Genomic DNA, 14,744 nt, shown 5'->3' with positions numbered 1-14,744 from the left:
GCCGTGGACCAGTTGGGGGGAGTAAGCTCCATGCGCGTGGGCACCCTCGCGTGAAGGGCATCGTGCACGTGCATGTGAGCGTGACACGGCCACCATGTGAGCATGACACGCCCACCACACGGGCGACACAGCCACCGCACATATGTGCAGGGGGGCGGAGATCCGTATCCATGGCCCAGTTCCTGCAAGGCTACGGACCGGGGGCTGACAACCCCTGAGATAGAACACACAAGTATTTATTTGAAGATTCGATCATGTGAGGCGAAGAACCAACTCGTCCAGGATCAGGAGAGTGTACTGTCAAAGACAGTAGTGATAGAAAAGGAATTAAGTAAACTAGAAATAAGAGACTGAAGGGGGCACAAATCAGGTGGGAAAGGAAGAGGATAAGAAGGAGGGAGAAGGAGGGGTGAGGGCAGAAACATGTTGGGGAAGAGAAGAGAAAGGAGACAAAAAAGAAGAACTTGTAGAATTGATCCAAGAAGACCCTTGGACAGGAGAGTGGGTAGAATTCAAGGTGCCCCATGAGTACGCTGAAAGGGAATGGAGACGACAGATGTATAGAGAGCCACCTTACTGGGGGGAGACTGAGGAGCGAAAGCAAAGGGTAAAGCGTGGGTAAAGAGGGAAGAACAGAGGAGAGAAAGGCAGATGTACAGTGGGGTCCAGAGAAATCCCATGGGCCCAGCCCCTTCAGACCCCGCCAGAGAACAATGCATGGCTCAATGAAGGGAACACCAGGAAAGTTCAACATCCAATCCACAAACTTGAAGTCAGCTGAGAAACATGCCTGAGTTGATGAGTGCCAGATCCAAATGGTCCCACAAAGTTATTCCCCGTTGTCGTACTGTGAAGAGATATTCAGTTTTAATAATGTTAAGACTTATGATTTATTGTTAAAGTTGGACGATGATAAACAAGAATCGCAAATTGATGAAGCTATGTTAAACAATAAACCGGTTTTATTAGAAGAATTCGGTGTGACTTCTTTGGATAAAGTAAAGAAAAAGGAGGTAGATGAGAAAGGACAAGATCACAGATCAGCTTTAATATTTTGCACAAAAAGCTAACTTATTGCAGAAGATTTTTAAAATATTTTCCCTTTTCTTTCCTTCTTCCTAGGTAAAGCTACATCAACATGAAGAACTCCAGAATGTAAGGAAGCATATTCACTCATGTTTCAGTAATCTTGGCTGTTTCCTGTTGCCGCACCCTGGTCTTAAAGTTGCAACTAACCCAAACTTTGATGGGAGGCTAAATGGTAGGAGATTTTCTGTTTAAATTACTGATTTAAGTCTATATTTAATTGAGAGTTCACTTCAGACAGTGAAAGGGGTGAAAGTAGATTTAAGTGTGCATGATTTTAAAATTTAGTACACACATGTCTTCATGAGAAGGGTAAGACACTTGGTTGTAGGAGAACCAGATGATGTTCATACTCATTCCATTTTAAGCTCTGTAGTCAAATATATAGTTGGTATAGTAAAACAATGAGCTTATTAAAGTATTTGTGTTTTGACTTGGATACTGTTTGTGACTGATGCTGAACACTGAAATGAAAATTTGTTATTAAACAAGCTATAAATAGACAACCTGTTGCTTTCAGTCTCAGCTTAAAGGCTGACAGAAGTAACTTGCAGCTTAGCCCTGGTCAGATGTAACAGGAAACCATGGTTTCCCGATATGTGAGTGATCCGTGGTGAGCCTGCAGGCTTGGCTTCTCTCCCTCTCTTCTTAAGCTCTGAGGAAGAGCAGCATCCAGATGGGTCCTTTCAATAGCCCCTCAAATTTAATAGCAGATTTCCCCCCACTATTTGCCTCTCAAAATACTGTACCTATTTCTGCTCATGAAAACCTCTAGGAACAGTAATTTTATTTTGGAATTATTGCAGGGACCCCAAACCCTTTTTGTTTACACTTTTTAGAAGACAAAAAATTGCCATTTCTGAGGCCATCCAGAGAAATACTGTAGAGGCATCAGTTTGGCCTCTGTGCTCCCTAAGATTGCTCATATCCAGTTTTTATTATTTACAGAACAAGTCAGCATCTGAAGCCATATTCTTGCTGTGTTGTCATCAGGCAGTTTTGTATGAGGTGGAAAAAACATGTTTTTCTATTACTTCTGCTAAAGGCTTAAAAAAACCCAAACTTGTTCAGTTGTTGCTTCTAATTTACGGAGATCTTATGAGTGAGTAATCTCCAAAGTATCCTACCCTCAACAGCCCTCCTAAGCTCCTGTAGACTCAATCCTGTGGTTCCTGTAAGGAGTCAAGTCATCTTGTATTTGATCCTCTTTTCCTGCCGCCTTCAGCCATTCCCGGCATTATTGCCTTTTCCAGAGAATCGTGTCTTCTCATGATGTGCCCCAAATTGGACAGCCTCAGTTTCAACATTTTTGCCTTCAGAGAGAGTTCAGGTTTAATTTCGTCTAGGACCCACTTCTTCGTCTTTCTAGCAGTCCAGGATATCTGCAAATCAATCCTCCAGCACCAAACAAATGTTCTGTCAGCTTTCTTAATATCCAGCTTTCACACCCATACATAGTGATCAGGAATAGAGTAGCATGGATGATCTTGGCTTTGGTCTCCAATGAGATGTCCTTACGCTTGATGATTTGTTCTGATTCCTTCATTGCTGCCTATCCTAGCCTAGCCTGTTTTCTTCTGATTTCTTGGCTGCAGTCTCCATTTGGGTTGATGATTGACTCAAGGTATACAAAATCTCTTAACTATTTTGGTTTTTTCAATGTTAAAGTTGTGTAATTCTTCTGTAATTATTATTTTTGTTTTTTTAATGTTCAAATACAGTGGTGCCTCGCATAACGAGCGCCTCGTATAGCGATGAATCCGCATAGCGATCCCATTTCCGGGATCGCTAATGCGGAGGTATCGCGTCATCTTCGCTTTGCGACACCGTGGATCAGCTGTTCGGTGGTTCCAAAATGGCCGCCGGAAGCCCCGAAATGGCCGCGCGCAGCGTTTTCGCGCCCTCCCCTCGCTTACCGAGGGCGCAAAAATGGCTGCCGGACCCAGGAAACTTCACTAAACGGTGAGTTTTCAGTCAACGATGTTTAATGCGTTCCAATGGCTTTTTACTTTCCGTTTAACGAAGTTTTCACACAGCGATCTTCTTCTGGAATTCTTTGGTGCTCTCCAGTAGCCAGTGAATATTTGCAATACACTCTCAAGTTCTTTACAAAATCGAGCTTGACCATCAAGCATTTCTTACTCCATATAAGGTAAAAGCCTTTGTTGCAACACCTCTGAGCATCACTTTGTATGCATGAGAAATTAAAGCAATGGTCCTATTAGATGCACTCCTTGGAATCTCCTTTCTTGGGAATTGGAGTTTATTATTCCAGTCTGCGGGCCTTTGTTTTCCATATTTGTTGACATATTCTTGTTAGAAATTTGAAAAATGCATTGTCTATGGCTTGAATGAGTTTTATTGATATTCCATCTACACCTGGTGATTTAATTCTTCCTAGTGTTTTCAGAGAAGCTTTCACTTCAGTTTCTAGAACTGCTCTTTGTCACAGGATTCTTCTTCAAAGAGAGTCTGTAATCCTTTTGTTCCTTCTGTATAGGTTTTTGATATACTGCTTCCACCTTCTTTTTTCTCTTGGTCATATAGTGTGCTTCTGTGATGGTAATCAGCATTCCTAATCTAGGTTTGCATTTATTTTTGATTCATTGGTTTTTTGGAAAGAGATCTGTTCTTTTCCCCTTTTTATTGTCTTCCTATATTTATTTGCACCGGCTTTTGTAGTAATGTCTAAAAATTGCATTCAGGGTTCTGACCCCACTTCTGTCGCTTTTTACTTTTGTTTCTGTCCTTTGCAATTTTAAGTATTTATTCTGCCATCCATCTAGGTTTTTCTTCTCTTTTCACTATAGGAATTGTCATTTTGCTTTCTTCCCTGATAATATATCTGGTTTTCTTCCAGTTCTTCTGTTTCATGGTCAGTTGAGTTTAGTAATGCAAATCTGTTATTTATGTGGATTTGAAATTCATCAGGACTGTTATTTAGAATTATATTTCAGCAACATGTCTTTTAGTGTTCTTTTTTAGCTTTACTTTAATGTTGGATATTACCAGTTCATGATCTGTTCCTAGTCTTGTTTTGGCTGAGAGAATACAGCTTTTCCACCTTCTACTTCCAATTACATGGTCTGTTAGGTTTCTATATTGACCATCTGGTGATGTCCATCTACTGTATATAGTTGTCTGATCATTAAAGGCTTTAAAGAAACTTGCTATATTAGAACGGTTATACAGTGTCTTGAGCCATGAAATGCACTATTATTAAGGAACTTCATCACATTGTTTGCTGGCTGTGATGTGATGAATACTTTTACTTGTTGCTTATTTTAAAAACAAATACAGTGAGAAAGGGTTGAAATGACACTCCTGTACCCATCAAAGAACTTTTGGCGATAATTTTCTGCTTGCTTTTGATCTCAGAATGAAATATCTAGCTAGGCAGCCACCAGTCAGGAGATGTATTTAAGTTACTACATTTGTTTATTTGAAGACCAAGTTGAAATTTAACAACTGCAGAGTTTTAAAATTAATTAATACAATACAAGATTTCATTATCTTGTGTTTTTTGATTCATGAGTACCATTTAGATTGTAAGGCAATGGGTAGCCATTTTATCAAGTATTTTCAGTGTTTCATTTCATAACAATATACAATATTAGCAAAGCTTTATTTTTTGATATGTAATTCATTAAATTAAGGAAGTTTTGAATAATGTTACTCGACCATTGACTTTGAGGAGAAGAAGAATTGTATTGTGACAAACTTGCAACTCCTTTTCTTTGCCTGCTTCCATTAGACATTGATAGTGACTTTAAGAGAGAGCTACAGAATCTGGTTCCATTGCTGCTTGCTCCTGAAAATCTGGTAGAAAAAGAGATCAGTGGCTCAAAGGTGACTTGTAGAGATCTTGTGCAATATTTCAAGGTAAGCAGATATTTCTGCTTATTGATCAGTTCTTTAGATAGATTGATGTGTAAATCTATTTGGCTTGGATCCCTTAGGTCTGTTTGAGTTAATGAGGCCCAGTGAAATTAGCAAGACAGTGGTGCTCAGTGCTATAGGTTATGGCATTTTGTTCAAAAGCAAGGTGACTTAAGAGTTCTTGAGTTGTCTATGTAACTAAGATTTTAATTGCAGTTACCCCTCTGTGATTTTTCAGGAATACTGAATATAGATATTGTTTAAACTAAGGGCTCTCACTCAGGGTTAATACATATCTTTCAGTTTCTTTATTTTCATTTTGATGTCAGTAACATTCATGATGTCACTAGAGTGTCACAAATACACTCAGTTCCAGGGCATTCTGTGAACTGCTGTCCTTGACTTTATAATACTGTGCTCTGGCCTGTGGCAGGTACAGAGTTTATCTCAAGGAACTTTGAATTAGCTATCATCTAAAGCCAGCAAATGAGCAACATGGAGTCTGATTTTTTAATGAGGATTACAGCCACTGATGAATTGGAGCTCTTTCAAGGAACATGTTGAATATAACTAAATACAGTCAAAACTAGTATTACTTCTAGTCTTGGAGAGGGGGATATAATTAACTATTATACCTCCCTACAGTATTGTGGCTGCTCAGTGAATATATAGGTATAGTGGAATTTATTTTTGTATGTTATTGTAATATAATGTTGGCAAATGGATGATCATAATTGAGATAATTATTAATGATATTTATCTTATTTAATAAAATTTCATTTTTAGGCGTACATTAAAATCTATCAAGGAGAGGAACTACCTCATCCTAAATCGATGCTCCAGGTAAAGTTTTACACTTTTTTCTGAAGTCATAGAGTTTATGGCTTTATCACATCAACACAGATTATTAGCAGAGACATCAGAAACGTATCTGTTTCAAACAAAGACCAGATGGGGAGATGTGTGTACACACATGCCTGTGCTAATTTGTTTATAGAACTGGCTGCCTCAGTTGCAACCATAAAACAGCAACCAGATCCCTCACCTCCCTCCAAGAGAGAAAGTGTGGTGAATTGCCAAGAACTGCTGGACTTAACATTTCAAATCTGTGTTAAAATCTGGGGATTGAGAACCATCTGTTGAGTAGGTTTTAGGTCAACATTGTAGACCCTTGTGCAGAAAATGGGTTAATTTTTATATGCCATTGTTCCAGTCTCTCTCTCCTGCCTATGTTTTATCCCAGTATTCACTGTGGAATAACAATAAGGGATTCATTGTTTCATTCATGTTCTGGTGTTGGGGTTTTCCAGAGGCACACAAATGACAACTGAAACTAGCATAATCCTGAACTGGATAAACTACTAAAATACTCCAGGACACCTTCCCTTATGTTATTATGGAGCAGAAACATCCTGCTCAGTTTGACAATACCTGTGTTTGGATCCTACTACTGATACCAAAAGCCTGCTCCTTTTATATTTCACAAAATCAGACTGATAGTCTGGCTAGCTAATATTAATCTACTTGAAGGGGGTGGGCAGATGTTTCCAGTAGTTTGTCTTTCCAGATTTTTATCAGAGATACCTGAGATTTTGACACCACTTGCAGGTGAATGACAGTTTCGGAAGCTGTAGATTGTACATACAATCCCCTTATGAAATACCATCAAATACTTTAGGATTGTGTTTTTTCCCATCTGTTTTCTTATGATACCTTTACTGAAAGCGGACTTCCTTTTCCTTACACTGGTGGTGATAGGGGGAGGGTACAAAATAGATTAGTTAGAGGCAAATGATTTGCAATAGGTTAGCAAGATCTTCAGCTCCCAGTTGTTCAGCAAGAACATTTGTAGACCTAAGTCGATCTGTTAAACTCTTGATAGTAATCACTGAGAAGTAAATTTGTATTTTGTGTATGGCAGGGCATCCAAGTGTGGGACTCATGTGGTGCCATAGGTAATTTGGTCTTGCTTCCAGTGCCTGCATTTTGCTCCTGTTTCTGAATCTTAGGCTCCTAATAAAAACAGATTTTATAATACTGATGTGTCTCCCTTGGCCTTGAGGTAACCTACCTCAACTTGGTATTCCTAGTTGGAGTCTTGGCACTAATGAAGAAAAGCAGATTAAGGAAAGTTGCCTTAAAACAATGTGCTTAACAATTTTATAAAACCATTTCAAACCATGTCCTAGAATTCCCCCCAAATCTTGCCATTGCATGTTGAATTCTGTAGTAAATGACAGAAAGCAGAAAAGGGGCATTTAGAGGGCATTTATTAGTCTCACTGTGTAGTATAGGAAAGGTGCCATAGAAACCTCATCCTAGCTGTTTAAATTTGCATTTAAGGCAACAGCGGAAGCCAATAACCTCGCTGCAGTAGCTGGAGCAAAAGATACTTACAACAAAGGAATGGAGCAGGTATTGTATAAAGTGTGAATTAACTGTTATTATCAAGAAGTATTTGAAGAAATAAGTCTGCATTGGGCAGGTACAGTATTTCAGTTTAAACCCATGAAAATAATATAACCTGAAATGTTCCTCCTCATTAAGAATGCAGGAGAATGTTTTTGTGTTGAATCACCTCTTTGTTTAAACTCCATGCATACTGCTTTGGCAGTTTAGAGAATCCTGATTAGAGATGGGCATGAATTGCCGAACCCTCCCCCTTGTGCCAGTTTGTTTCTTGGCTGAACGGGTGTTCAGCACTTCCCAACCCCACCTCTGGCTGGTGACTGTCAGAGGAGAGTGGGACCGGGAAGCATCGAACACCCATTCAGCTGAGAAACGAACCAGCATGAACTGGCGGTTCATGACTATCTCCAATTCCTGGTTTTATTTATTGTAGTTAATGGTGCATATAAAATGATGACTCACGTTTAAGAACAGGTGGGTAGGATGGAAGAATATTTCCCCTGAGTTGGGAGGCTCGTAGGAAAAACCATGGGTCTATTGCCAAGTCTCTTATGCATGGCTTAATGATTATATGCCCTCAACGCCTCAGATACATTGCTCAGTTAGCACAGTAGAGGAACCTTAGATAACTCTGAATCTGTTATTCAGTGCTAAATATAAAGGTGATATAAAATGAACGCATGCTCTTTGCTCTTGCTCCTCATCCATGTGTCAGATTTAGCCAGAAGCAAGTTATCTGTCTGAAAATACTGCCTCTCAAATACTACTTTTTAACAGACAGTGAAGGAAAGTGTTATCCTCCAGCTTTTACTATTGTGATTTATTGCACTTGTTTCCCACGTTTATTCCAAGGAGTTCATAGTGGGGTACCTGGTTCCTTTTTATTACAACAATATACGAAGTAGACTAGGTTTATAGCTAATGGCCCATAGTATTCCAGTAATATTTGTGGTTGTGAGATCAGCTCCATTTAACTGTTAAGCTGCATTGTTGTGACTTTCCCTTTAGTTTTGCCTAACACTTGCAGCAGGTTCAGTTCTTAGTCATGTAAGTTAATATGTCAATTCTGCTCCTTCTAACAGGTTTGTGGTGGAGACAAACCATACATTGCTCCTGCTGACTTAGAGCAAAAGCATCAAGATCTTAAAGTATTAGCTATAAAACAGTTCCGTTCTGTGAAAAAGATGGGAGGTGAAGAGTTCTGTCGCCGTTACCAAGACCAGCTCGAAGAAGAGCTTGATGGAATCTATGCAAACTTTGTGAAGCACAATGATGGCAAAAACATCTTCTATGCTGCTCGTACTCCGGCCACTCTGTTTGCTATCATGTTTGCCATGTACATAATCTCAGGACTGACTGGCTTCCTTGGCATGAACTCCATAGCTACCCTCTGTAACCTTGTGATGGGGTTAGCATTGGTTTCCCTTTGCACTTGGGCGTATGTTAAATACTCTGGGGAATTCAGAGAAATTGGGACACTCATCGACCAGGTGACTGAAGTACTATGGGAACAGGTTAGTATCTCTTTATCTAATACAATTTACATTCTTGAAGAAGCTGGCCATTTTATCTGTTGTGCAGAAGTGGGTCAAAAGGCCATTCTGCACAAATGTTGCATAAACACAGAAATACAAACTTGTAAAAAAGAAACCTGGGCAAAAATAACTTTTTCAATCCAGGATACCTTCGTAACTCAGTGCTTAAACAAACAATAAGACTTTGAGAACATTCACAAAGCCGAGGTATACAAGTGAGTCAGTCTCCCAATAAGTAGAAGGCTGTTCTTAAACTTTTAAAGGCAACAATGAGATTTTTTTTCTTAAAATGGGTATTTGAAGAACCTGTTATTCCAAATCTATGCTGTAAGTCAGTGCATCATGTTAGCCATGTCACTGAATAAAAGTCAGTTAAGCAGAGTAAATATAGGAAGACCAGGATTAGCAGAATCTAGTTCTGTGTTCTGCATAATACAGCTTATAATAAATTCAGAACATTTTGATATAGATCCTTATATACAGATTTAAAAAATTCTCTGTTAGTATATATCAAGTCTGGATTGGCTCCAGAATGCCCCTTTTTTGAATGCAAGGAGGGACCAGAATCTAGAAAAGGCTCCTTCCGGATGAAGGACCTACCTAGTTTTACTGATTTTCCCTGCAACTCCCAGCATCACTTCCCACACTGTTCCATTTCTTAATAGAAGTTCCTGTTAGGAGGAGGAGAGTTTGGGTTTACCTACATATGTAGTTCAGAAAAGGGTTTTTCTAATTATTTGGTCAAAGTTTTGTGCATAATGTCTGGTTCATAATTAGAATTAGAAACTATTTTAAACTTTATAAAGCTCAAAGAAGCTGAAAAGTCTTATTAAAACAAAAAAGGAGAAAGGGGGGGGGATCTAATTCTTGTTTTACAGCCCCCTGCATGTTTACTCAGAAGTATGATCCAATGTGCTTATTCCATAGTGGGTTTAAGTTTACAGCCTTAGTATGAAAATAGAGGGAGGAAATTTTGAGTGTGAGCTTTGCATTGATCAAGAGCATTCTATTCCCATAACGGCTTCTGTTAGTGGAATCTGAGGGGAGTGATTTTCTCTTCTTAGTTAAACCCCTTCTGCACACCAAAAACCTGCTCTGGTAGGCTATGACCCTCTTACCTATTTATTTATATATTTATTTCGTTTGTACCCCGCCTATCTGGTCTTGCGACCATTCTAGGCTATTGTATGAAAACCTAGACCTTTTTCCAGGGGTTGCAGAGACAAGGCAATGGAAAGGAAGCAACAGTGCCAGCACAATGTTGGATTTAGGTTAGGCTTGAGTCCATGTATGTTACAAAAGGGAACAAAGGTGTTACCTTTTTAGCATAGATACAGGCTGCTCCTAAGAGTTAAGTTTATGTTGTTATAATTACGTTCAATCGAATGTACATTCTTAGATTGCCATCTGCTGGTTGGCTGGTGTTTTCTTTTTTGGATTTAGATCTGTGCTTCCCAACCTCGGGTAACTTAGTTGTTCTTGGACTACAGCTCCCAAAAGCCCTCGCTATTAGCTATGCTTGTTGGTATTTCTGGTGGTTGTAGTCTAAGAACACCTGGGTTGGGGGCCACTGATTTAGAAGAATGGATCTACAGTGTTAGATTAGCAAGATGGCCCTCACTGTGAAAAATGATTTCAGAAGAGAGGGGACAAACTACAGATTCCATGGAAGCTTTCCCTTGTTTATTCAAGTGAAAAAATTATACTTAATGTGTAACCGGCTGCAGGTTTAGCATCATGACTATATTTTTTCCTTCTACCAAGTCAGTCAGAATGGCAAAATCTGGTTATTGGGATTTTTCAACGTTAATTCTGAGTAAGCAAGTGAACGGATGTCATGGAATCAGCATCTCACTCTGTAACAATTTCTAAAGGCCATGGTCCTATGATGTCCTAAAATTGGTATGCCATGAAACACTACACTTCATTTGTCATAAGCTGGTTTCATTTCTGTTAAATGTTTTAAAAGTGGCCAAGAACCCCAGGAGCACACATTATTGTATGAAAACCTTGCCTACACAATTACTGTCCAAATTTTGAAAGCAAATCTTTGTGTTCAGTGTTTAACCTTCCTTCTTGCTTGGCTATTAACTTACTCTAAATCTTTGTGTTTTGTATCTTTTATGTTCTGCTTCAGAGGAGTCCCAAGAAGGTGAGAATATCGATGGAGACTATCTTAACATCCAGACTATGTTTCCTCCCTGCTTTTTAGCAACTGCTTTTCTAACAACTCGCTTCGTATTTTAGGTGTGTTCCAAATTCTTTGAAGTTGTTAGACGTCGATTGAATCGCCGTGCTCTTACCTCAGCACAACGGCAGCGACTCTCATCCAACAATAACAAGAAGAAAAATTAGCCAGTATTTTTACTTTTTCCTTTCTTTATCCTGAAGTGTTCACACTTGTATAGACAGTAAGCAGGACTTTCTGGGCCATGTTGCATAAGTGCTATGAGTTCCATGCAGCATTATAGTGTATGAAATGGCACCCAGGCCTATAAGCTAATTTGGGTCCAGTCATATACTGCAGTGGAGGAAACCACTTAACATTGTCAACATTAGTAACTACATGCTGGTAGCCATGCTCATCTTTTGTTTTCCCTTTCTTTTTTGTTTACTATTGCACTTTGAATACATTTCATATTCCATTATTTAATTTTTTATATTTTCCCCCCAGTGTTTCAAAGGCTTGGGGTTTTAAGTTACCTTTTGTTTCTTTTGTTCTGTGCATTTCTCATCCTGCAGGTGATAAAACCAGTTGGGGATAATTTGATTGAGGATACCATGAGACAATCGGTTACAAACTCTATCAAAGCAGGCCTGACTGAACAGATGTCTCAGCATACCAGATTAAAGACAGATTGACAGTTCATCTCATCTCATCCATCTGCCCATCCTAGACTTGCTTGCTGTACAATGAGAACTCAATAAACCAAAGTTTACATTCGACTGTAGTGAAGTAGTTTAATCTGACTGGCTTCACAATTTGCTGCCGTCACATTGTAGGAGGGTGGGGGTGCAGAAGCAGCAACTGATCATTGAGACTCCTTGGTTGGCTTCTGAGATGCAGCCTAGTTCCATGGAGGCAGGAAAAGGGTTATCATGACGGTGGTACTTAGTGTACTGTGTACCTTGGGTGGGGTGTGTGTGTGGCTTCTGTTTTATGAAAACATATTCATTGTAAAGGGTTTTTCAGGGAAGTAGCTATCAAACCTATACCAGGACATCTTTTAACAGAATGTACGTAGCCACACAGTGTCCGGATGAGCGTTTAACTTTGAACACTTAAACTGTTAACATGAATCCAGTTGATGTATCAGCAGTAGCAGTCAGCTGTGAAGTCATGTTTGAGCCACTACAATCTAGCTGCTCCTTGCTTTACTGCCTTTTCTACCAGTATTGCCCAGATGCATGTGTATCATTTTTCACCACAGAAATTACATTTAGAGGTAACAGTTGTAACCAAGGAAGCTATCTTCAAGTGTACATTGTCTTGCCTTTTAAAATTTTAAGACCTTGTCCTACAGGATATGCATATCGAGAAGAGCTTTTTTCTCTGCAGTTTTAGCCTTCATGTATATATAATATGCCATTAATATTACTGGGGGGAGGAAAATTCCATCCAAAAACTAAAGACCGTTGCCTACAGCTACAAAGCAATGAGTTAGGATTGTCTGTACAGTGCGTCTAGTTATTTTTTAAGAAAACACAGGGCATGTATAAAATATAAATATATAAATACAATTTTGTATCAAAGTTTTGTAGTTTATGGCAAAACCTGGTTCTGTGATAGGCAAAAGTACAGTCCCTGTAAAGGAATGTTTGTGGCTCATGTAAATGTGTGAATGCATCGAACAATTTGGAGTTTTTTGATATATTTGTGATATTTACCTGCCTTGAGCACTGCAATCTCACCCCATGGGAAATCAGTGGGAATGTTTGTTGTGAAAATTTGTCTTCAGTTGCATTTTAAAGTTATTTCCTGTAATTTATTTTCTGGTACATTATTAAAATCAATTGTGTATATATGAAATTAAACTCATAGTTTTTATTTAGAAATGTTGGAAGTAATTTACTGTATTAACTGTAGCTGCTTATGATTTCTGAGCTTGAGTACTTCAATCATACACTCAGCAACAAAAGATATTATTTTGGTTTTTGCAAGTGATAATGTAATTTGACAAGACTGACATAACTTTTGCAGATACTCAGTTTTTCTTATAGAGGTCTCAGTGCCTGAAAAGCAAATTAACTGCTTAGATAATACCTCCTTGGTTCATGAAGTGTTGGACTGAGTATTTGACAGAGCAACACCAAATGCCTTTTACTGCCCCTCTTTAGAAACAACAGTTCATACAGTTTATTTTAACATTGGCTTGAATGTCAAGTTGTCCACATTTTGGTTCCTAGATAAATGCAAGGTTGACTTTTTGTATTCTAGTTTAAATTCAGCTGCTGTTGTTTAGTTGTTGTGTCCAACTTTTCGTGACCCCATGGACCAGAACACGTCAGGGCCTCCTGTCTTCCACTGCCTCCCGGAGTTGGGTCAAATTCCTGTTGGTCGCTTCGGTCCTCTGTCATCCCCTTCTCTTCTTGCCTTCACACTTTCCCAACATCAGGGTCTTTTCCAGGGAGTCTTCTCTTCTCATGAGATGGCCAAAATATTGGAGCTCAGCTTCAGGATCTGTCCTTCCAGTGAGCACTCGGGGTTGATGTCCTTCAAAATGGATAGGTTTGTTCTCTTTGCAGTCCAGGGGACTCTCAAGAGTCTCCTCCAGCACCACAATTCAAAAGCATCAATTCTTCGACAGTCAGCCTTATGGGCCAGTTCTCACTTCCATACGTTGCTACTGGAAAAACCATAGCTTTGACTATGCGTACTTTTGTTGGCAAGGTAATGTCTCTGCTTTTTAAGATGCTGTCGAGGTTTGTCATCGCTTTCCTCCCAAGAAACAAGCGTCTTTTAATTTTGTGTCCCGTCACCATCTGCAGTGATCATGGACCCTAAGAAAGTTACTCCATGTCAATCAAACTGCTAATCATGTATCTTTACATTGTATTTTTCACAAGTATGCTTTTGGTTAGAGTTCTGTAGAAGACTGAAAATGAAATTCTGCATTGATTTTTCCCACAAAATACTTTGGTAGGTTTTCATGTTTAATGTTCTCTGACAAAATATCCAGCCTTCAAAAAACATGTACCAACTAAATTTGTGAAGTAAACTATGCACCACTCTGTCCTTGGTAAGTTTGCAACGGTGAGATGTAATGGTACAAAGTAAGCTTCAGGAGAGGCAGTAGTTTACATGAACAGGTGCCACTGCTGGCCACAATCCACTTTAATTGTGAAACATTTGACCTGTCTATAATCCTATCCATATTCTCTTCCTGTGTGTATTATATTTTAAATAGGGTAAGTAGTCATGGCAGGGGTAAGTACTTCACCTTGATCAAAGCAAACACATTTAAGGAATTGCAGTGGCTAACCCCCCCCCCCCCCGTCTTGTGTACTGTCTCATGCATCTGAGCAATTATAGCTGAACAAATATGTCAGCCCCCTATTCTTAACTCTTGAATGTGGCAATGGAAAGAAATATACCCGTTCCTACCTTACAGTATGATTCTCCATGTCAAATTAACTATTTTGGTGTATTCGCGAAGGCTTTCATGGCTGGGATCTAATGGTTGTTGTGGGTCTTTCGGGCTCTTTCGCCGTGTTTTGAAGGTGGTTCTTCCTAACATTTCACCAGTCTCTGTGGCCGGCATCTTCTGGACTCTGTGCTGTCCTCTGAAGATGCCGGCCAGAGACTGGTGAAACATTAGGAAGAACAACCTTCAG

General features: G+C 39.3%; 1 protein-coding gene across 3 annotated transcripts in view; it reads left to right on the top strand.

Moving 5' to 3' along the window:
- ATL2 (atlastin GTPase 2) overlaps positions 1-12,965 on the top strand; it is a 63,186-nt gene extending 50,221 nt beyond the window's left edge. For 2 of the 3 annotated variants that reach the window (XM_020794748.3, XM_072988282.2), the window contains exons 8-15: positions 1,123-1,261; positions 4,841-4,968; positions 5,752-5,808; positions 7,309-7,380; positions 8,457-8,888; positions 11,047-11,061; positions 11,157-11,267; positions 11,652-12,965. In XM_020794748.3, the coding sequence (XP_020650407.1) occupies positions 1,123-1,261; positions 4,841-4,968; positions 5,752-5,808; positions 7,309-7,380; positions 8,457-8,888; positions 11,047-11,061; positions 11,157-11,264 (951 nt within the window). In that variant the 3' untranslated portion in view covers positions 11,265-11,267; positions 11,652-12,965. The remainder of the gene's footprint in view (positions 1-1,122; positions 1,262-4,840; positions 4,969-5,751; positions 5,809-7,308; positions 7,381-8,456; positions 8,889-11,046; positions 11,062-11,156; positions 11,268-11,651) is intronic. The other variant, XM_020794749.3, reaches the window with a different exon arrangement.
- Positions 12,966-14,744: the final 1,779 nt, after the last annotated feature.

Source organism: Pogona vitticeps, chromosome 1 (genome assembly GCF_051106095.1).
Source record: "Pogona vitticeps strain Pit_001003342236 chromosome 1, PviZW2.1, whole genome shotgun sequence".
NCBI classification, from domain to species: domain Eukaryota; kingdom Metazoa; phylum Chordata; class Lepidosauria; order Squamata; family Agamidae; genus Pogona; species Pogona vitticeps.
This window is presented reverse-complemented; position numbering and strand designations above follow the sequence as displayed.